Source organism: Phoenix dactylifera, chromosome 15, assembly GCF_009389715.1.
Source record: "Phoenix dactylifera cultivar Barhee BC4 chromosome 15, palm_55x_up_171113_PBpolish2nd_filt_p, whole genome shotgun sequence".
In the NCBI taxonomy this organism is placed as follows: Eukaryota; Viridiplantae; Streptophyta; class Magnoliopsida; order Arecales; family Arecaceae; genus Phoenix; species Phoenix dactylifera.
Genome location: NC_052406.1, coordinates 6,952,335 through 6,976,819, shown reverse-complemented (window position 1 = coordinate 6,976,819; position 24,485 = coordinate 6,952,335). Strand labels below are relative to the sequence as shown.

Genomic DNA, 24,485 nt, shown 5'->3' with positions numbered 1-24,485 from the left:
ATATATTAATGATCGTGGATTAGGCTTTACATTGTCTGAAACTGATTGGAATAAAGGAAAAATTTTGGAAGATTTTTTGCTTAGTTTTTATAATGCTACCAATGTTCTTTCTGGTATTTATTATCCAACTTCATGTTCATTTTTACAACAAGCATATATAATTAGTCAAAAATTTGCAGAACATAGATATGATGATGTTTTAATGCCTATTATTGACCTAATGGAATCTAAATGGAATGAGTATTGGGACAAGATATGTCCTATGCATAACTTAGCTGCTGTATTTGATCCTAGAGTTAAATTAAATGGCGTGCTAATTTTACTTGATGCATACTCTGAAAATATGAATCAAGATTCTGAATCTGCTAAAGATGAGGTAAAACAACTTCTTTATGATATTTATGCTATATATGATGAAAAAATTCGTGGATCTAGAACACAAATACAAACCTCTATTTCTTCTTCTAGTAGTTCTCGTTCGTCATCTATTTTTTCATTCATTGCACAGAGAAGACACACACATGCTTCAAGTTCCTCTTCATCTTCTTCATCTTTAAGTAGTGAACTAGAATTTTATTTACGAAATGATCTTCATTCTGCATATGATGAAAATCAAATAGAGAATCTAGATGTATTATCTTGGTGGAAGAGTGTTAGAAATCAATATCCTGTTATGTCTGCAATTGCACGCGATATTTTAGCTGTGCCGATGTCCACGGTAGCATCGGAATCCGCTTTTAGTGCAGGTCGGCGTGTTCTTGACGAAAAGAGAAGTAGGATGACGGGCAAAACGGTGGAGATGCTTCTCTGCTTCAAAGATTGGTTGGATGCTGAGGCAAGATTTCAAGATAAAGGTGGACATAATACAACATCCTCTGATGATGATGATACAAACACTACTGAAGACTGAAGACTGAAGACTGAAGAGTGAATAATTCACTGAATCACTGATGATTAGTAAGATTTCTTAATTTTTTATAATTGTACATTTTTATTGTATTCTGGAGGTCAGACCAAGGTCCAAACCTCGGCCCTTTCTTATTGTATTCTGGAGGTCAGACCAAGGTCCAAACCTCCCTTCATGTACCATTTTGATTTAAATTAATAAACTGGTAGGGGTCTATGCCAAACCCCCCACCAATGGTGGCTTTATATTCATAAATCCTTAGTTTTCAATATTTATTAATTTATTAAAAAAATTTATGAAGCATTAATTTTTATCGGGCCGGGTCGGGCCCAGGCCCGGACCGTGCCAGGCCCGCGGGCCAGCCCGGCCCAGGCCCTTATGGGCCGTGCCGGGCTGGCCCGCGGGCCGTGCCGTGCTTGGCCCGCGGGCCTAGACCGGGCCGTGCCAGCCCAGGCCCGAAGCCGGCCGTGCCAGGCTCGGCCCGCGGGCCAGTACCCTGTGACCCAGCACGGCCCTCTCAAATGGGCCGTGCCAGGCACGGCCCGGCACTGTAGCGGGCGGGCCGTGCCGGGCCGTGGGCGGCCCGGCCCAGTGCCCAACTCTAGGGCCAGCAGTAACAATTACAGCAGCTATTAAAACATTTCTCAAGACAAAAAAAGCAATCGAATCTCTAAGCCAACGCGTCGTTTATTGCTGTCAATTTACATGAAATGTAATGATCGAATTCAAATGAAAGAAATGTAATGAAACTAGGAACAATAACCAATTACGGTTAGCCAAGAATGTTTTTTTTTTTGTCCTTCATCATGCTTCTCGAGATCCAACCTTTGCTCTCTCCCGATTATCCGACCGTCTCCTCAGTTCATGGAGTTGGGCCTCCCATGTCTCCCTGAAGAACTCCAACCGCGCCTCCTTCATTGTCTTGCTCTTTCTCAACTCGTTGTCATACTTGTTACGCAAAGCGGGGTTCGACAGTGTCTCGTAAGCTCGGTGTAGCTCGATGAACATCCTCGTGGACGACTCCTTCTTCCCAGGAGGGCAGGCGTCAGGGTGGTACCTCAAAGCCATGCTTCTGTAAGCCTTCTTTATCTCTTCAGCACCCACGCTTTCGGACTCCAGGGAGAGTACTTTGTAGAAGTTGGTCTTAAGCCCCATGTCGAAGTTGCTAGCTCTACAAGCTAACGTGTTAAGCTTGGTCCTTCTTGGAAGAGCACAGCCATAAGAGCTAAAGCTGAGGGTAACACCAGTACCCATTGTTTTTAAAAGCTTAACTTTGGTCTAAGATAGACTTAGGGATGAAGCTATGGAAGGGAACGTTGAGGAGAACTCCATATATATACAGGAAATGGAGGAAGGTAAGGAATGAAGAGGAGAATCTAGCCATATAGGTGACAAATAGCCGTTGTGAGACGCGTTTTTGGGTGGAAACCTCGAGGTTGGTTGAAGAGGCCGGAATATTTTTTTTTCACGGGTTTGAAAATTTCCTTGGTATTTTTTTAAAATTTGGATCGGTCATAGATTCTAACGTTTGAACAGAACATGACAAAGGATCGCTTGGGTTGCATTGACCTTATAAAGATTTTAATCAGGCAAGACGGCCACCATGCTGACTCTCGGTTGGAAAAAACTTGGAAGCTTCAAGCTTGTGCTAGGTAACAGTTTTTTGCCATATGGATGCAAAAGGAGAATCTAATGGAAGGTTATACCTGATGCACCGAGGTCCGCCAACACTAAAACCTGCACACCTTTATTAGTGGTGTGCTTGAGGTAATTGGGCAGTTCGATTTGAAATTAATTTGAGTTTAAAATTTGAAACAAAAGGCCGAGCTATTTTTATTAGTTTGATAACTATTACTAAGCTAAAATCAGTTGGAGCTTGAGCTTGACTCAATCTTAATTCTAACGTCAACTCAGACCGGTTCAAGCTTGAGTTCACTTCATGCATGATTTAGTGACTAATTATATGTTAACTGAATTAAAATCAGCCATTAGATTAGATCCAATACTTGATATTAAGGGAATATTTATAAATTAATAACAAAATTAATGATACTTTTTTTTTCTTTTTGAGAGGTAATACGGGAGAAGTAGGGCACTTCCCCTTGTTTTATTAATTATTTAGAGTAAATTATAAAAACTTCTTTAAAATTTGCATTTATTATACTTACATCCAATAGTTTATAAAACCTACACTTACACTTCGTTAAATTAACAGTGTTAGTGAATCTGTTTACCTCATGTGAAAAATTAAATTATCCCTGAGTGATGAGTGAATTACAAAAACCCTCTAAGATTAAGGGTAAATTATACTTACATCTAATAATTTGAAAAACCAATGCATATCCCTCTGAGGTTTATTTTTATCCAACACTTCAACCTATAATTTAATAGAATGTTAGCTAAATTGATAACTTAAATAGAACCTAAATGCTATATCAGAAAAATTTAGAATACAACAAAACTAGCCTTAAGTAATATAACATCCACCGAGGTGGAGAACAACCGTATGGTGTCATGCATCTAGAGTTTGATCATGATAAATCATCAGGAAAAAGCTATGTGCCAAAGAAAAAGTAATCTAGATTTCTCAGGCTAATGGATGTCTCTTAAATTTTCTACTATACGGAACTACTATCAAGAGTTTTGTCACTTGAGCCAGCCTGTTCATGGTCCTGATACATTTTCTAAAAACAAGAGTTCTCATGTACGTACTGATTTGGATCATTTTGTTGATATGCTACTAGAGCTATTATAATTTTATATATAGATATAGGAATCTCCATCCACAGTAACAATGTTAAGGAATCATATCTACAATATTGGACAAGTAGAACTAAGAATCAACCAATGATTCACCAGCATCTCCGATCTATGTGATATAGTGGGCGGAAAAGCGAGAACAAAAGCTGATCAGGACAGACGCTCATTGTCGGACGCTAGTCTGAAATTAAGGATGCTCGTCGTCGGATGCTGGTTGGAAAGAAAGCTTAGCGTCGGTCACTCGTTAGGAAGAAACGCTCATAGTGGGGTGGCGAAGCAAGAAAGAAACTCTAACCACTTAATCTCGAAGAGAAGAAGACTCTTAGAGATGAAGACTTCAAAGAAATCGGAGAGTCAGAAAAGTAAAAAAAGAGTCTTATTTTCTTATAGCGGTAATTTTAACTTTTTATGATAAATAAATGGTTTTACTAATGTTGTCAATTTAATTGGGTGTAACTGTAGGTTTTACAAGATATTAGGTATAAATGTAATAAACATAGACTTTAGGAGGATTTTTGTAACATTATTTTAGTTATTTTAAATTTTTTTCCGACGTGGCATTTGGGTCTCTTTGATTAACGTTCTATTAAGTTATGGGTTAAAGCATTGAATTAGAAAATGGGAGGGGGGAATCTCATATTAATATTTGTAATTTACTCAGTAATTTAATAATTACTTAGTACATGATAAGTGAGTCCTTAAGCATATCGCCTAGCGAGGACCGGTGGATGTAAAGCTAGGTGCACTAGTTTGAAAACATCAAGGCCTATAGATGGCATATTAGTTTCTGCCCAACGTCGTCCCACCTACCTTAGAGAAGACGATGCATGGTCGAGTCTTTCAATTGTCCAATCCCTTCAAACATGTATCTTTATGCCCTCTTTCTGGGTCTACCCAACCACTGTTCTTCTTCCCGAGTACTTCTTAAAAGGAAGCAAATTCAACGTGGCTAAATTAATCGGGTCATGGACTCATGCATGCATCGGGCTACTGATGAAATGCATGGCCCCTCCTTGGTGAGAGTGCGTGGGCTCTTCTAGTTGTCCTTTGCTAAGAATTTTAGACAGGGTCAGGAGCTCACCTTGGACAGCATGCATGATTCATTGGGTTACTAAAATTTTTCGACCAATTGTTCCTTGCCATGAACTCCGCTTCTCTCATTGATCGGTTGTCAGCAAGATGGAACAGGTGAGGAAATTGCAGACGGAGCAGTGTGTCCTTTGCCCGAGCATCTTGTAAGAAAGATATATATTTATTAACTGTGAAGACCCATACGAGCATATATTTAATCCCATATCAGTAATCCACTAGGTAGATCTTAGATACTTCTATAGGATCAAGAAATCCAAATAATATCTTCTGGCTAGCTATTTTGGATGAGGTCTTGAATTATTATAAATGACATCAGAGCGGACCCAACTCATAACCTAAGTAAATTAGGGAACACTGCAACACAGATCCATTAATATGGACCATGGGTCGATCGTGTTGCTTGTGATAAGATTTGAATGAATTTGACCCCTTAGCCTGACGAGGACGTTAGGGCTTAATCGGAGGGAAAACTTTCCTTTTTTAAGTGACAAAGTAGTTTTCCTTCTTTACCATGACGGTTAAGAAAGGAGGTTTCCTGGAGTAATAAATCTTTTGAATCAAGTTCCTCCATGGTTTATCCTGCTCCGAATAATACTTCCATCACCATTTGAGTGAGAGAGATTGATTTAGAATGCTAAGATTGGAGATCCCTAACCCAAGAAGCTCTTTTGGACGACATAATTGCTTCCAGTTAGCAAGATACTTAACTTTGGGGCAGGGTGCATGCCTCGTCTCCCCCTAAGAATCTCTACATACTCTTGATATTTTGTATGACGGCTGCTGGGATTTGCAACACAGTCATCCAGTAGATCGGAATAGCCCTTAGAGAGGCCCATCACGACCCTTTTTTTATTATTCTTTTGCAATATCAGAGGCCCATCACGACCCCTTTTTTTCCCATGCAGACCAGCTACCATGCTATTGGGCCTAACTGACATGAAAATCGATCCAATGGGCCAAACAGCCCACTTGCATCTTGGACACTTTCCAACTAACCTGGTGATAAACAAAGGTGGATGGGTGTGGCTTCTATTAGGCCACACATATCTAAAGAGAGGCGAACAATACTGCTGACTGGGTTGTCTTCTTTGCAGCTTACTATGCCTGATTTTTTGTGCACTTTTTTTTTTAATTTTGTCAGCTGCATACATCTGTTGTGTATTAAAAAAAAAAAAAAAAAAACTACTTTCCAGGCCATTGTAACCAAAAAAAAAAAAAACCCGATCTACTTCGAGAACGAACATGCCTAATAAAAACGGTAAGTTAGAGGCCAAGACACCATCCACGTGTAAGGCAGGCAGCGCAAGAAATGGATGGAGAGCTTCTTCCCATTGGTCAGCAATCTATCCTCCTTGGCCTCTTAGATTTCCCCGGGATTTTGTGGCTCCCTCATCCCACTTCCTAAACCACACGACAATATAACAACTATACCAACCACTAGCTGGAGAGAGAGCTCAGAGCCTCCCAACCAAAACAACACACACTCCAGTCTTGAAACAAATCAACCCACTCTAAGAGTGTGTTACTAATACAACAAGAGCAATGGCAATGGCTTCCACTTCTGCTGTAGTTGTCCAGGGCCTATCCACTCCCTTCCTCTCTGGCTCAAGGGCTCGCCGGACTCTTCTAAATGCTGCCGTCGGTGCCAAGTCTGCCGTCGCCGGTGCATCCCGGAGGTTGCTTGTCGTCGCCGCCGCTGCGCCTAAGAAGTCGTGGATCCCCGCCGTCAGGGGCGGTGGCAACTTGATCGACCCCGAGTGGCTTGATGGCTCGTAAGTCTTCTATCTCTGTGTCTATGCTTCCAATTGGCATCCAATCTTAAGAAACAGATATCGATCACATACTCCATGGAGGATACATATCTGGAAATCTGTTTAAATTTCAACACATATGCATTGTCTATTTTTTTTTCCGCGAAAAAATAGATAGGAAATCAATTTTTGGCTTTCCTTAAACACCTTTAAAATGGCTATATCTATCAAATAAAATTTTTTTTTAAAAATTATTTGATAATTTGCTCCATTTCTAGTTACATCTGTAGCTTTTCCTTTTCTGGAAAACAGAGAGAAATGAGAAAAAAAATCAAAAATGGAGAAAAAGCATGCGGTTTGCAGTCCACCGTTAGTGCCTTGCATCCGTTGATCTGTATCTAAAAAATTTTTTAGGACAAAAATGTATTTTTTTTTCTTTTTATACCTAAACTTCTAATTTGGTAGCGACCAAACTAGATCTAAGACCAATCTACAAAATATCCATCCTAAAACCAAGCTAACCAAACAATGAACTCGGCCATACCATAGGAATCTGGGTTGGGTTGAGCGACATAGATTCAAGAGAGGTTTAAATTGGTTTGAACTTGAAGATCTACATTGAAATATTAGAGCAAGTCTGCGATGGGATGGGTGCTAGCAACCAACCAGAAAGAAGAATTCCAATTTGGAGTCAAATTCTGTCAAGTTGGCCAACCTTTTAGTGCAAACCTGACAACCTGAACTCAAATTAGATCAAGATTTTCTAACCCAAACTTGACCAGGTTGGTTTGGGTCTAATTCACCCCGGAATGACAAACACAGCGTTTCTTCTTTCTTTTGACTTGGAGTCAAAACTAGAACATAAATGCATGAATGGGCCTGGCAGGCTCCCGGGTGACTATGGGTTTGACCCGCTGGGGCTGGGGAAGGACCCGGCGTTCCTCAAGTGGTACCGTGAGGCGGAGCTGATCCACGGGCGGTGGGCCATGGCCGCCGTGGTCGGCATCTTCGTGGGCCAGGCCTGGAGCGGCGTCCCCTGGTTCGAGGCCGGCGCCGACCCCAGCGCCATCGCCCCCTTCTCCTTCGGCTCCCTCCTCGGCACCCAGCTTCTCCTCATGGGCTGGGTCGAGTCCAAGCGCTGGGTCGACTTCTTCAACCCCGAGTCCCAGTCCGTCGAGTGGGCCACCCCCTGGTCCCGCACCGCCGAGAACTTCGCCAACGCCACCGGCGAACAGGGCTACCCCGGCGGCAAGTTCTTCGACCCCTTGTGCTTCGCAGGCACCATCAAGGACGGCGTCTACATCCCCGATGCCGAGAAGCTCGAGAGGCTCAAGGTGGCAGAGATCAAGCATGCAAGGATTGCCATGCTGGCCATGCTCATCTTCTACTTTGAGGCTGCCCAGGGGAAGACCCCTCTTGGTGCTCTGGGCTTGGGCTTGTAAGCTACATTTTTTTCTGATTTTTCTTCTCTTTTATTTCCTCCTTTTCATCTGTTTCATTAGGCCTTGCCTGTCTTCTTGGTGTCTATCAATCTACTATCTGGTTGCAAACAACGTAGTAGAATACTGGAATTAATTGGATGTCTGGTTTGGCTCTCTGTACGTAGAATGCTGTGCTAATGGTTATCAAGATATATAGGCATATATGCAGGCCCAGCCACAATTCACAGTGGTGTGGCAGAGCTTAAACTTGGCTTGGCTTCGCTCAAACTGGCTTGGGGCTGTTTCTTTAGACAGTTTTGGGCGAGATTGGTAAGAGATATGTTGATGAGTTGCAGATATGCGGTCTACTAACTAATTTTCTCGGTCTTTCTTTAAAATGGGTTGTCTGTTTTTCAGATTAGGTTGAATGCAGATTCTTATGATTTAGGCCACACCCATGATAATAAATGAGTCAAATCTTTTTTTACGAAGCTGATCCAATTGGAAACGAGTCAAATGTGTGTCAAGAGCCACAAAGAATTATACTATATGTCAAGATACGTAGTCTCGGTATCGGGCTTCGTATTGGTACCACCTTATCATTTATATCGGTACATTCGGCACAAAATCGGTTCGGTGTACTGAATGTTAGTATATCTTTTGCACTGTGTACTGGTACCAAACTAGTCCAGTACAATTGGGTATGATATGGTGTACCATGCTATATGTAACAAAGGCAATATAAAGATAAATAGATTGGTCATAACAAGTGTTTTAAGATTGCCGTGGACTTTAAGTTTATTTTGAGCTTTTCCATTAAAATGCAGAATTAAATACTTATCTCCAATGCCGATGTGGTGATTTCAATAAACTGCGTAGGTACATGCACCAAGTATCAAGTTGGCCCATGCAGAATCAAGGTATCTTCCAACCAACATCAATGCGGGTCTAATTAGAAATATATTCATAGATATCTTAAATAAATACTAGGTACGTCGCATCTGCCATTATCTTATTGGATCCGTACTTTAGTGACAAGGATTAGTACACGCATGCAAGATAATCATATAAAAGCATTGCGGCTCGGTTTCTCCACGATAGAAGAACATGCAGGAGATTCCAAGAACTATAGCCTTTCATTAGTTCATAGAGAAAACGGATGAGAATGACGTAGAGCTTGTAGAAAGATTAGTACACAAAGGCCCGATAGTTAATGCCTTGTTTGTCATGAAGTCTTCTCTAAGGAGAGTGGATTTTTAGCTTCCATTAACACACAAAAAAAAAGCTCGAGTGGTTTCCAGTCCAGTTTAGATCAGAAAACATCCCTCTGGAAAGCATGATTACATGAACTTGGAGCAGCATATGAAATATATAGAGTTGTTAGCATAAGTCTGTACTCTACTTGCAATCTTCAATTCCTCGAAACATGTGCAAACCTTCATTCATATCCAGCTCCATATGCTTTCACCATTTATGAAACAACAACCTGCACCGAAACGGTTACATTGGAATTTGCTTATGGAGCACTTGAGCCTATGGACAGCTCGCTAAACCTCCTTGCAAGGATGGTGCAAACATAGCTCCCCAAGAGGAATATAGGAAGTATATATAGCACAAGGAAAGGCATCCATGTCTAAGATCAAATGACAGTTTTGATTGGTTCAAAGTTCACCCTATAAGGCTCCATCAGCCGACCTTCTTATGAAGAAGTCCACCTGCAAGCTTGTCATCAGGGGTTACTCTCAAGAATGTGAAAACAGAAGAATCCAAGCACTTCAGGCCGGCAGTCAGCTCAAAGACTTTGTTTGTTCCCAGACTCATTCCCTCTTCAGCAATTATAAGGGGGCAAACGTGGCTCGATCAGAACCTGCACCTCTTCAGGCTTGCATTGTCTCCACTCAAGTCAGTCTCAGTGGTTCATCAATCTATTCCAAGAAGAAAAGCCCATCTGCGCATCATCTGGACCACAATGAACTCAAAACAACTCTGGTGGAGCCCGTGTTGATGATTTGAGACTCCACCTTGATTAATTTATTTGTCATGCTTGCATTTGTTCCTGGTGATAGTTTTACATTCTACGCATACGTTAACACAATCTGTTTTTGTTAGGAAAGGCCCCTTCACTAGATGAAAACTTTCCTATCTTTGTGTGAGTAGAATGAGAATACCACAATAATTAATTAATGTAAGAACCACCAAAAATCAAACCACAAGAAAGAGACAAGAATTTTTAGGTGGAAACCCTCCAATATGAGGGAAAAAAAACCACCGGACCTAAGTCCACCACAAACCTCCACTATCAACAATAATGGGCTTCCAAAGTATCTTCTCTAGGCTAAGCTAGAGGATCACATACATCAAGGATCTCTTCCTTGGATCACAAACAAAGAGTATATATGAAAAAGAGTTTAGGCTCCAATAATAAAATGAGAACAATCTCACCGAGTGTAGGTTTGCACAAGATTCTTCTTCCTCTTGAAATGCCTTGAATAAGATCTTCACCTCCTCCTTGAGATGGATTCCATAAGCACTTCTCCCGAGACGGCTACTCTTTTTTTTTCTTCTCATCCACCCTCTAATAGAATAATAAACCCTAACCCCTCTTTTCCCTCTTTTTTTCCCCCTTTTTTTTTCTTTTTTTTTCTTTATTTAAATTGCTGGGTCCCACCTCACATAAGGTGGGACTCGGCCAACAATTCTCCCCCTCCCATCTTATGTGAGAGGCTCCACTAAGCTTGCCTTAAGCATACAAATATCATGCTTCTTCTTAAGCAAAATTTTAGTCATCATATCCGACCCATTCTCATCGGTATGGATTTTCTCTAGATGCAAAAGCTTTTCTTCCAACACATCCCGAATCCAATGATACCTCACATCAATGTGCTTCGACCTTGAATGAAAGCTGGGATTCTTGCTAAGATGAATGGCACTCTGATTATCACAAAAGAGAGTATACTTGTCTTGTTTCAAGCCCAAGTCTTGGAGGAATCTTTTCATCCACAACATTTCCTTACATGCATCTGTCACCGCAATATATTCGGCCTCTGTAGTGGACAAAGCAACACATTTCTGCAATTTGGACTGCCATGAAACGGCTCCCCCTGCAAAAGTCATCATGTATCCCGATGTAGACTTTCGAGTATCAATATCACCAGCCATATCTGCATCTGTGAATCCTTCTAGCATAGTTTTTCCATTTCCAAAGCATAAGCAAGCTTTGGAAGTACCTCTAAGGTATCTAAGTATCCATTTGACTGCAGCCCAATGTTCTTTGCCAGGATTCGAGAGAAATCTGCTCACAACACCAACTGCATATGCTATGTCTGGTCTTGTACACACCATAGCATACATCAAACTTCCTACTGCTGAAGCATAGGGTACCTTTTGCATCTCCTCTTTCTTCCTTTCATTTGTAGGACATTGCTTGTTTGTGAGCTTGAAATGATTTGCAAGTGGAGAGGAAATCGGTTTAGCCTTTTCCATATTAAACCGCTCGAGCATCCTTTCAATATACTTTTCTTGTGATAGCCAAAGCTTCTTGATCTTTCTATTACGAGAAATTCTCATGCCAAGCATTTGCTTTACGGGCCCCATATCTTTCATGGCAAACGACTTGCTTAAGTCTTTCTTCAACCTATCAATTTTGTTAGTATCACGGCAATAATCAACATATCATCTACATAAAGCAATAGAATGATAAAATCACCATTACTAAACCTTTGCACATAGACGCAATGATCGGATTTTGTCCTCTTGTAGTCGTGGCCCATCATGAAAGAATCGAACTTTTTATACCATTGCCTTGGTGCTTGTTTAAGCCCATATAAGCTTTTCTTCAACTTGCAAACAAAATGTTCTTTGCCCTTAGTTTTAAACCCCTCAGGTTGCTCCATATAAATTTCTTCCTCTAGGTCTCCATGCAAGAAGGCTGTCTTCACATCAAGTTGTTCAATCTCAAGGTCCATACTAGCTGTCAAACCCAATATAATCCGAAGAGATGACATTTTCACAACCGGAGCAAAAATTTCATCAAAATCTATACCTTTCTTCTGACCAAAGCCCTTCACAACTAATCTTGCTTTGTACTTAGGTTTTGAGCCGCTCTCATCCTCCTTTAATCTGTATACCCATTTGTTCTTGAGTGGTCTCTTACCCTTAGGAAGCTTTACCAAATCAAAAGTATGATTTTCATATAAGGATTTTATTTCTTCTTGCATAACTTGAAACCATTTATCCTTGTCCTTATGATTCTGCACTTCTTGGATGCATTCTGGCTCCCCCTCATCTGTAAGAAAAACATACTCTGAAGCAGGATATCTAGATGATGCTCTGTGCTGTCTAGTAGACCTTCTGACCTCTGGTTCTGTCATTTCAGACTGACTTGATAGTTCACCATGTTCTGAAGCTTCACTGTGACCATTATCACCTGTAGAACCCTCACTAGCACCTGTATCACTATGCTCACTGTCATCCTGTACATCTCCCCTATCATCATCATGGACCATAGGTGGAGGAACTAGATCAAGATTAATTGGAGAACTGTTCAAATACTTCGGCTTCTCTTGCTTTCCAAAGTCTTCAATAAACTGATCTTCAAAGAAGACAACATCTCTACTCCTGATCACCTTTTTGTCTTTTGGATCCCACAACCTGTATCCAAATTCTTCATGGCCATAGCCTAAGAAAATACATTCTTTAGACTTTCCATCAAGCTTAGACCTTTCATCTTTTGGAATGTGAACAAATGTCTTGCATCCAAACACCTTCAAATGACTGTAGGATACATCTTTTCCTGTCCAAACTCTTTCTGGCACATCACCATCCAAAGGAGCCGATGGAGAAAGGTTGATCAAATCCACTGCAGTCCTCATAGTTTCACCCCAAAATGGTTTTGGCAACTTTGCATGAGAGAGCATACATCTGATTCTCTCTACAATTGTTCTATTCATTCTCTCTGCAACTCCATTTTCTTGCGGTGTTTTAGGAACTGTCTTTTGGAGCTTAATGTCATAGTCTTTGCAATATTTTTCAAATGGCCCTCTGTACTCACCTCCATTATCTGCCCTAATGCACTTTAGCTTCTTGCCTGTCTCTCTTTCAACCATGACATGAAAGTGTTTAAATATATCCAAGACTTGATCCTTGGATTTCAAAGCAAAAGCCCATACCTTTCTAGAATGATCATCAATAAAAGTAACAAAATAAAGTGCACCACCAAGAGTTCTACTATCCATCATGCATACATCACTATGTATCAAATCTAGAATGTTAATTTTTCTAGATATAGGTGTTCTATGAAATGCAACTCTATGTTGTTTTCCGGCTAAACAATCAACACAAGTTTTCAAAGACACACCTTTGGTATTTGGTAGCAACTCCTTCTTGGCTAGAATTTGAAGTCCTTTCTCACTCATGTGCCCAAGCCTTTTGTGCCAAAGCTTTGTAGAGAAATCATCATCAATTGTATTCACCTCTCCTTTCTTTAGCTTTGCTTGCATCATGTAGAGAGTATTATTTTTCTTTCCTCTTGCTATCAACAAAGAGCCTTTTGTGAGCTTCCATTTTCCTTCACCAAAATGATTGCTATAACCTTCATCATCAAGCTTGCCGGTGGAGATTAAATTGAGGCGGATATCCGGAACATGTCTAACATCTTTGAGTAGCAACTTGCACCCTGTATTGGTCTCTAAACATACACTCCCCATGCCAACAATTTTGGATAAACCATCATTTTCCATCCTAACACAACCAAAATTACCAGAAGTATAGGATGTGAAGAAACCACCATGTGGAGTGATATGAAAAGAAGCACCAGAATCAATCACCCAGTTACTATCTTCATATGCAAGGTTGACACAACCATCACTAACAACAATGATATCTGCATCAGCTGCAACTGCTGTAACATCCTTTTCCTCTGTCTTTGCTTCACCTTTTTCTGTGTTCTGCTCTCTTTTCAATGCTCTGCACTCTCTTTTCATGTGTCCTAGTTTGCCACAATGATAGCATTTTATGCCTTTCCTTGACTTTGACCTGCCCCTGGATTTATCTCTATTGTAAGGATACTTGCTTTTGCTTCTACCTCTTCTTTCTGTCACAAGAGCCTCAGCTTCAGGAGATATTCCCTGTTCCTTTCTTCTAACCTCTTCATTTAGCATGCTATCCTTTACCATATCCAAAGTGACCTTGCCGTCAGGTGCAGAATTGCTTAGAGACACCACAAGAGTCTCCCAACTGTCTGGCAAAGAACTAAGAAGTAACAAAGCCTGCAACTCTTCATCTAGGACAAGCTTCATAGTAGTCAACTGATTCACCAAGCCTTGGAAGTCATTCAAGTGTTCTGTCACACTTTTCCCATCTTTATACTTCAAGTTGACAAGCCTCCTAATCAAAGAGGCTTTATTCTGTGCAGTCTTTCTCTCATACATGGCCTCTAATTTCTTCCACAAAGAGAAGGCATTGGTTTCTTGAGCAACATGATGAAATACAGTCTGATCAACCCATTGTCTAATTTGTGCAACTGTCTTTCTATTCATTATCTCCCATTCCTTGTCAGTCTTCTCTTTTGGCCTAGCCTCATCTCCATGGATAGGTTCATACAAATCCTTACAATAAAGGATATCCTCCATCCTAGGTTTCCAAATGGCATAGTTGGAAGATGTCAATTTAATCATGCCTCCCATGGAATCCTCCATTCGAGTCACACAAGAATTTTATCAAACACCTTGTAGGCACAAAACCTTGCTCTGATACCACTTGTTAGGAAAGGCCCCTTCACTAGATGAAAACTTTCCTATCTTTGTGTGAGTAGAATGAGAATACCACAATAATTAATCAATGTAAGAACCACCAAAAATCAAACCACAAGAAAGAGACAAGAATTTTTAAGTGGAAAACCCTCCAATATGAGGGAAAAAAAACCACCGGACCTAAGTCCACCACAAACCTCCACTATCAACAATAATGGGCTTCCAAAGTATCTTCTCTAGGCTAAGCTAGAGGATCACATACATCAAGGATCTCTTCCTTGGATCACAAACAAAGAGTTTATATGAAAAAGAGTTTAGGCTCCAATAATAAAATGAGAACAATCTCACCGAGTGTAGGTTTGCACAAGGTTCTTCTTCCTCTTGAAATGCCTTGAATAAGATCTTCACCTCCTCCTTGAGATGGATTCCATAAGCACTTCTCCCGAGACGGCTACTCTTTTTTTTTCTTCTCATCCACCCTCTAATAGAATAATAAACCCTAACCCCTCTTTTCCCTCTTTTTTCCCCTTTTTTTTTCTTTTTTTTTCTTTATTTAAATTGCTGGGTCCCACCTCACATAAGGTGGGACTCGGCCAACAGTTTTAACTCTGTTTTAACAAAAAAAATATCCTTGCTTATGCTTTTTTTTCATGGGAAAATTTCTAAACTTTGGCTTTTGTTGCGTTTGCTACTAGAATTCCTTGATTCAAAATTGTATGAAAAAACCACTGCAACAATGGATATTAGTCTTTGATTGCTTTATTTTGCAGAGAAATGTGGATTTATATGATAAATCGAACATGCAAAAGATTATTGCACTGACAGAATGATATGTTGACAACAAAGAAAATTATTATCCTATTAATACTTCTCTGGTTTTTTATCATTTGTATAAAATCAACAAATATCTAGACTCTCGGAAAACTGAGTAAATCCGTCAGTATTGTTCTACGTGGTCCAGCCAATTGGCACACCCCTCCAGAATGCACTACATACTTCACCTGACAAGCACTGCTTGTGTTATATGAGACACGCAGGTGACAGTGAAGGCTTAACCACTATTAGGACCGTAGGTGCTGCCATCTCACTAAGACCTGCAGGTGATGGTGAAGGCTTAACTATGGCCTTTAAACCGACCATCCTAAGTGCTCCTTTGGCGTTCGATTGCGACTTGACCCACACCGGCCTCCACCGCGGGCGAGCCTTGCTGACTTGGCCACCGGCCTCCGCCAACACAAGCCTATAAGCTTAGATAATGGATGACAGCATGTTTGCATTCAAAACGAAAAAAAAAATGGACCACAGTATGTTCATGGCACAAAATTGCAAACAAGAGGAGTCCCACATCCACCCACTTTTCATTTTCCTTTGATTAGATGCTTAGGATGGTTGTCTTTATAGCACATCTGAGGTGAGTAGCTAATCAGCATTGCTAAATGAAAGCCTATTCTCAAAACAATGGCAACAGCAACAAGAAGTTTTGAGATACCCTGAAGGTTATGCATTCATATTTTTATCATGGCATCATGGTATTATAGTAGAACTTTTGAAACTCTAATTTGATAAACCAGGAAAAACAGGGAAATGGATATTCAAATAAAAAATATTGAACATATTTGCTACCATGCATGGCCTGTACATAAATAGTGAGCTTTCATGGTGCAAGATTTTTTGAGGATAGCTTTATTAAAACTATGATTTATGTCCTTTAAAGCAGTTGCGAGTTTTCATGATTGATTTGATCTGAACTAATTATTAAGTTTCTGGAGACCTTCATGGCCTTCGCCAAGCATCAGCAGCTAGTTCTCTTCAATTAGATTTTGGTTTCACCGGGGGATACGGAACGCATCTAAGTTTCCACCAAACCAACCATATGAAATCCATGAGTGTATCTCAAAGTGCCTTCCATCATTTGCGTTCTTACCATGATGATAGTTTACACAGTATTTTTTTTTTTTTTTTGCAAAGATATAATCCGATACTATATAGCCACTTGCAGAGGTGGCTTTGGGGTTGGTGCCTTTGAAAACACTAGTTATCGCTTTTAAGGTGGGGTTTTGACACAACATCTTGAGTCCTTGACTTGGGACGAGTGAAAACAACCAATAAACAAGTGGGAAAGGAGTGCCTTGCTCCCAACCCCAAACCACAATAATCTCAGGGCCCTCGTTGGTTATTACAACGGCTGAGGCAAGCCAAAGGAATCTACTTTGGGGACTTAAAATAATGGCATGGCCTCCTCATACACGGCAAGAGATGATGCACAACGCGGGAGACACCTTGTGCGAGTCCCTGAAAACCCTTGAATACCAAACCTCTCCATTATTTTTACATCACTTCCTATAATTGCCATTGATGGAAGGCTGCTTTCACTCTTTTTTTAATGAGGAATACGTTTTGTGCAGGAGGTGAGTAGCCCAATGCCTTCGGAAGCACTTCATTGTTTTATTAGACCTCCCAACCCCATATGGCACAACTAAAAGTTCACTTACTTCCTCACTTAACCCCCAAGTATATGTTCCTTGCTCGGATCTTCATCTTTGTTTATCAAGATCTTGCTCCATTAAAATAATAAGAGCAATATCATTAAAAAAATGGCCTTATCTAGAATCTATTCTTTGCAATGCATGTTACAGAGATGGATTGGTTCGTCGAAAAGGGCAAAGAGCCAACTTAGGAGTTTATGTTCATGCATCGGAGAAAAATATTCCATGCGCATATCATTGAAGACTTATTGCCAAATCTGAGTTTTAATGGTGCTGGTTTATATTAATTAGGTTGAGTCTCAAGCTCAATATATTAGAATTTGTTTTTCAGTAGGAGATAGAATAAATGGTTTTATTAAGGGGATGAGAGAGTTATGTGAAGTTTGCTAGGGGGATTTTTCATGAGGCATCATTATAACAGGAACCAAACTTACTATTTCGGCCTTCATTTTTTTAAAATAAATTTATTTTTTCTCTCAATTTTTTTTTCTACTACTATTGCTTGATTTAATTTGTGTTTGCTCTAAATCCTGGGCTACCATGTAGCGTACATTCTACATAGTTTCAGGGAAAAGTTGAAGTATGGCTAAATGGCATGAAACTTCGACTAATTTTTTTTTTAGCATAATTTTTGGAGCACCTACTTGATTGTTAGTGGTTTTGGATGTAAGATTTCAGTAATTCGTTATGTATGCATGTAAATGTGTAGACTTTACTATGATTCAATATTCGGATCGTTATGGCCGACTTCACTAATATTGATATGGCTGCTTTTACTATAACTTATCTTCATAAGTGGAGTAATGCATATTATCTAATTTGGAAATCTATGATTAAATTATATCAGATAAGACAAGATTTACAAGATATCTTGAAAGATTTAGGGGTGATGCTAATAGATACTCTTAACAATGAGATTATGAGAAGAAGGTAAAATTAGAAAGCTAAGAAAGTGATGTAGGTTATTTAAAGTATAATTGATAGAGAGAATTATCTCCATATCCAAGATATAGAAAAACAGAAGAAAGTATAGGATATTCTTACGGCTATCCATACAAGATCTAACAAGGGAAAATATCAAGGTCTTCTCAAATAAAAGTTGTATGAAGAGTGGGTTTTGGTTCTAGGCTTTTCTAAAAATTCCAAAAAAAAGTGAAATTGGTTTAAAAATAAAGATTTGAAGTAGGAGGAGCTTAATCGATTAGAGACTAGATTAGGTTTGGAGACTCAGAGCATGGCAAAGTTGAGCATCTCAAGGATCAACCAATTCTAGAAAAAAATTTGAAGAGGAGCTTGATTAGGTGGATGCCGTATCAAGTTGAGAAGAAATTGTGATGTGATTAAAGAATAAGATGATTTTGAAATTGCTCGAAAAGAGTCAAATGAAGCTATAGATGATTCAATCATAATGATCCATATTGCAAAGTCAAATTATATAGAAGAGTCTTATACCGAAGCTAACGAAGATGTGAGTGCTTCATGTAGAAATTTAGTCAGCCATGAGGATGAATAGCTGACCAATTTTGAAATAGTTTCAAAAATCAAGCAATAGAACGATATGCTTGGTATGGATAATTCATATTGTGCCTTAGTGTTTGATAAGACTTCTAGTGTGCTAGTTAATTTTAAAGTTACTCTAGAGTTCAAATAGAAAAAACTATACATGATGATTTGATTCCATAAGTAGAAGAGAGCTATATACAAATACATGGAGCTGCTCAACTGGAGGCATGTAAATGTGGCTAAAGTTTTATTGCTCACAGTGATTGCAACTGGCAACTTGATATTCATTGGAATAAGTTGGATACTCAATGGAATCTTGGCATAGTGACTGTGAAGTCAATGCTGAGGGAAAATGTTGCAGGTCATCATAGACTTCAACAAAATGAACCAGAGGGGACAAGTTGATGAATATATTATTATTCGAGCCAATAAAAAAGTTGCATAGTTTAATTATTAGTTCAACAAGTTACTACATGTTGTTTAATTATCAGTTCAACAAGTCATGTTATGTTGTTGTTATTGTGATAATAATAGCAATAGCTAGCGTGACGTTTCATAACATTGGCAAATTTAACATAGTGGATATGGACTTTGCAATTAGAGAGAGTATTGAGATCCATCACCAATTCTGGTCTTATTAGGATTTTTGTTTGTTAGTATTGGTCTATGATTGATTTCCATGGAGAAGCCATACACTTGTATAGATTTAATGGTTAAGGATTTTGATGATGCACCTATATGCACCGACATATTGTTTGGATGTTACTACAAGCAAGATGAATATAATAGTATTATCATGAAAGATGACTCTTCCAACATTATTCTCAAAAACAAATAAATCAAAAATATTCTTATAAAGTTGTGGAATATAAACATGGATCAGTCTGGACATGTTCAACACTATAGGAAACTGTCATGATTGTGGATGCAGATAAAATTAGAGGACCAAGTGATGGCTTTGGAGTATTCACCTAAACTTAAAGCATATATACACTTGTAACTTGATTATCCTAGTAGTAAAGGAGTTTGATTATGAAAATATAACTTGCTGTGAGTGTAGTTGAGTTCATGGAGCTATCAGTTTGAGGTGAGTTATACTGAGTCGATGCAATATATGTTTCTCATGCATCAAGTGGATCCTCTAAACCTGTAAACCTCAGAGGATGCTGATGACTGACGTTAATTTCTCTGGTGCATGACAACGTCACAATTTAGAAGGGCTCGGCCTTTTTTCCGATTTCTTTGCTTGTGAGCTACGTCATACAGCAACTTTGAGAGCGAAGCCTTGAAGGAGAAGGGCATGTGGTGTATGCCGAACCAGTGGGAAAGAATGGACGGTGATAAAGATGGGTTTAAAGGCGACCATCGATGTCTCTTTCCGTGGACCCACTCAAAACAATGTGAAGTGGCCGGAGGCTACAAATGGATCTCCTCCTTATTTCAAGTGTAAGGGGGACCAGCCTATGCAAGCTGACACCTTCCCCACCTTGAGATTCCTATTCCCCACCACTCAGGTAAAAGGGTTCTTGTGCTCACTAATGCATTAAGTAATCATACTTTGATGTAACTAAGCACAATTAAACAGAGTTATGAGGGACCCCCGAGGCCCCAAAAAGTATGATATCTCATATCCAAGATACTATATATAAGAAGAAATAATATCCTCTAGTACATTGCCCATGTAGAAATCTTGTTCTCTCTATTTTCATATGCAAAGAATATTCTCAATTCTTAGGTGCTATCATCCCTTGCTTTTTTTAGATCAACTTTGATGATAGTGAGCAGAAAAGAAGTGATCAGGAGTTCTAGTGGTACTCTATTAGCTGCAGGTGAAGTCAGAATCTTTGATACTATAATTTCGATGGTATAATTATGTGCTGCATAGGAAGGGCTAATTTTTGCTACATAGGTATCGAAAACTTTTCCGATTTATATAAAGGGGGGAGTTCATGATAGTTATTAGATAGATTTTAAACTTACCATCTATAGAGGTCAGATCCCATCTCCTACTATACAATTGCTAGCAAGTGATGCATTTATTATCTCTTGTGAGACTTTTCACATCTATAGAAAAGCTCATAATATAATTAATTGGATTGCAACTTATATGATTAATCGCACCGTAGCTACACTCCATGGTTGAACTTCCTCTTAATTTTTGAATATTTTATTTTCTGATTATTTTATGGATGTATTTATTCTAGATTGATTTAATTTTATCCGATTTACAAAAAAAATATTTTTTATAAATTTTATTTTTTATCAGCAAAAAAAATATTAGAAATTAAAATAAATTCGCCATGATAATTTGTGAAGATCTCATAGGACCCTACCCTACAATGGCGTCCATGATATTGAAGACAACAATAGATTTGCCGACTGGGTCTTAGCTCGGCAATTAGATACGCTGCCCGGAGGAGATCCAAGATTCAGGAAGTGCCATGAATTATGCAACCCGAACTAAAATTTGCATGACCATATTTACTAGTGGAGTATGACATGAGCCAAAGATAGATCAATAAATCGAAATCGTATTATTTATTTTTCAAAAAACATGATGAAAATATGACCATGCAAGTTTAAGTACAGAAGAACTTTAAGTGCTAACCAATTGGCAAAACGAATGGCTCCGGCGGCGACCTTACCATTTACTGTGTGCATGTAGTCTCAAATCTTCCACGCTTTTTCGAACAAAAGTTGGTCCCAAAAGAGAATGGAAGGTTTCGCATCTTTTGTCACCGAAAGCTTGTGCTATTCTCCCCTTCCAAGGCCCAAGGCTAGTAGGAATCACAAGAGACATGGGGAATCACCTGGCTCGTATGAGAAACCTACTTAAATCATAAGCCAAACACAGCCATTTGATTTGATTCACAAGTTGTAAACATATATTCCGCAGGAACAAACAGAGCCCCAAACATGTGCAGGGTCATCAATTCCTTCTCATTAATAAGATTAAAAAAAAAAAAGAAAAGAAAAAGGAAAAGATATAAGTTGGCAAATCCCTTGCATCAGCTCTTTCATACATGTTCTCTGATAACAGCAATGATGCTTGAAAACCAATAAACCCCAACTACATCTATTTTCTTTGTCTTAATGTACTACATATATATAACTGCAAGCTTTCTGAATTCCATTGGAAAGGATGGGGATTGAGCTTAAGCAGCGGCGACCGTTTCACCATTACCAGACTGCTCGGAGCTGCTGGTGGTGGGAGGGGGAGTTTCCTTCATGGAAGTTAGGGAGCACTTCTCCTTCCGCTCATCTAGATTCATCTGCTGCTGCCGGCACTCGAGGCTACAGAAGGCAATGTCGCCCCTGTGGAACGGGAAAAAAAAGAAAGAAAGAAAGAAAGATTAAAACCATAGCCACCTTACAAAAACAATGACCAAGAATACAGTAGAGGGATATGTGAGCTCATTCAGAGCTGATAAGCACGTAGTTTTTGTCCATAATAAGCATTGCATCGTAAAAAAATATATAATAAAACCCACACCTCTTTATTGTTTGTCTCAAAAATTACAAACTATGTGATAGAAAACTTTATATAAGTAGCATGATTGGAAATGAATATATATTAGGATCTATTGTGTCTAATGGAATGGGAACTTTGTAGATCCAAACTACTCGCATTGTGGCAGGGGTGAGGGTGAGGAGGGCATGCAATGCATGAGCACCCAGTATTTTATATGGTCGGGTTACAACAGTGATTTTAGAGAGCATGTACATATGGTTAGTTTGATTGAATGCAGGATTTAAGATAATATATGGTTTTGAAATATATATATAATAATAATAATAATACAAGGTTTTTTATGTAGTTCTATAATTACAATATACCAAAAAAAAAAAAAGAACAGTAACGAGATTTAATTTTCTCGTAAAGATATAAAAAAATCTCATAATAGCAACCAAATATCACTCCCCAGACATCACTAACTTGCTGAAGAATAACTCAAAATAAACAAGTAGATCTCTCTAAATCTTAGCGAGTAGATATTATCTAAAGCCATGTTCCAAAGATAAACCGGCTACTTCTAGATATTCTACAGAAAAACCGAGTTGATGCACAAATATAGCTAAGAGGATCAGCTAAAGCTATAGAGGCATAACCATGAGAATTCTTTATATTAACAGAAAACGAAGAAAATATTCCAAGAGATCATCACATAAAACCAAAAAACGAGGAAAATCCCTATCTTTTTGAAACAATCAGCTGAGACCACCTGGGCATCTCCAAATTTCCCAAGGGAAGATGAAAATTTTCCGCGTAGTACTAAAAAATCGAATTTTTAAGCCGAAGGACGCAATAGATCGATTTTTTCCCCAGATGAGGAATAAAAATCGGATTTTTAGGCCGAGGGACCGTGATCTAGGAGCTGTACCTATACATGAAGGTGTCGCGGCCGGGGCCGAGGCGGCGCTTGCAGAGGCTGCACGCCTTCAAGAAGGGGGCGATCTCCACCACCCCGAAGTCGCCGAAGTTCCGTCGGTTGCCGGTGATCCGGGGGGCACCATGTTTCCGAGGTGCCGCGCCTCCAGCCCCTCCGCCCTGGCGCTCCCGCCGTAAGTCCTCTTTCCCCCTCCTCCATCCTTCTTCACCGATGCCACCGCGCTCTGCCGGTACCTCTGGTGGCCTTGACCGTGGCCGTGGAGGGCCCTCTCCTTATCGGACGGCTGGGGGACCCGCACGTCGGCGAGGACGTCCCCCGCGAACTCCGTCATGCTCGTCGTCCTCCTCATCGGAGGTCTCGGCCGCTTCCCCAACGACATCCCTCTCCTTCTCTTTGCACAAGAAAGCTTTAGAAACCGACGGGGGACGGGTGGCGGGGAAGGGGATCGAGAGAGTCGGAACTGGAGTTGGAAGGGAGAAGGGGGTCCTGTGACGGTGGAGGAGAGGGGGGATAAAACGGAGTCTATTACAAATCTGGACCGTTGATTGGAATTACGCCAGAGGATCATCCACATCATCCCGAATCTGGACCGTTGATTGGAATCTTTCCTTTGGAACCATCCACGTCATCCCACCTTTTTTTCTGATTTTTATTTTTCTTACTCGTAAAATTTAGTAGGCTTGGGGTTTTCTTACCGGGGAGATTACTGTGCTGTAACTAAAGACTACTAGCGAGTTGATGGAGATGGATTTTACAACCAACCCATTACTTTGTGAAGCTATGTCTAGCTAGATCATTTTTTTCTAAAGTTGAGTTCAAATTTTGATGGCTACATCCAAATTTTCTAAACTAATTTATGTTGAGTCGAATCATCAAGTTCATTTAAACCAAATTAGATTCAATTCGATATTTTTAGGATTCATGGTCAAGGCAAATGAGAGCGTCTGGCTTCAAATTATGACTGATACTTTTATGCATAGGCTCAACCTCGAGTGTATGTAGAGAGTCCAACATGGGGTATATGTAAGTTAGTATAGGTTAGAAACTTGTTTGTTCTGCTAGCTTCAACTGTAATTTCTGATTTAAGATATAGACCAAATTCGAACCATCATTTGATGGATTTGGAAAGATCAATTGTCTCTAAGGGCTCGTTTGGTTTGCAGAAAAAGAAGGGGGGAAAGTATGATCAATGGAAAAGTAATGAGATGCCATTTGTTTGGTTGGAGATAGAAAAGTTGTATTTTCATGGAAATATAATTCCCACATTTCATGGAAAAATCTTTTCCATTAGAAACATAGGAAAGTTACTTTCCCATGAGACGGAAATCACTCCATCTTTATTTTTTTTTCAAAAAGGCCCTTTAGCATTAAAGAGGCATTAAAGACCTAATTTTTATTAAGAGTATAATATAAATTATACATAAC

The 24,485-nt window shown here is 39.6% G+C and overlaps 3 protein-coding genes across 3 annotated transcripts; 1 reads left to right on the top strand and 2 right to left on the bottom strand.

Moving 5' to 3' along the window:
- Window positions 1-1,711: 1,711 nt before the first annotated feature.
- LOC103707969 (chaperone protein dnaJ 20, chloroplastic-like) lies at window positions 1,712-2,161 on the bottom strand. The gene has a single exon (XM_008792708.2). It carries the CDS (start codon window positions 2,159-2,161, stop codon window positions 1,712-1,714), a length of 450 nt encoding a protein of 149 aa, XP_008790930.2.
- Window positions 2,162-6,177: 4,016 nt separating this feature from the next.
- Window positions 6,178-8,111, top strand: LOC103707885 (chlorophyll a-b binding protein CP24 10A, chloroplastic-like). Its single transcript, XM_008792582.3, has 2 exons — window positions 6,178-6,531; window positions 7,397-8,111. Exons 1-2 carry the CDS (start codon window positions 6,302-6,304, stop codon window positions 7,950-7,952), a joined length of 786 nt encoding a protein of 261 aa, XP_008790804.1. The 5' UTR covers window positions 6,178-6,301; the 3' UTR covers window positions 7,953-8,111.
- A 13,398-nt stretch (window positions 8,112-21,509) lies between these two features.
- LOC103707886 (FCS-Like Zinc finger 5-like) lies at window positions 21,510-23,562 on the bottom strand. Its single transcript, XM_039134263.1, is given in 3 exon segments — window positions 21,510-21,984; window positions 23,052-23,164; window positions 23,167-23,562. Coding segments are annotated over 3 exon segments (546 nt in total). The 5' UTR covers window positions 23,440-23,562; the 3' UTR covers window positions 21,510-21,824.
- Window positions 23,563-24,485: the final 923 nt, after the last annotated feature.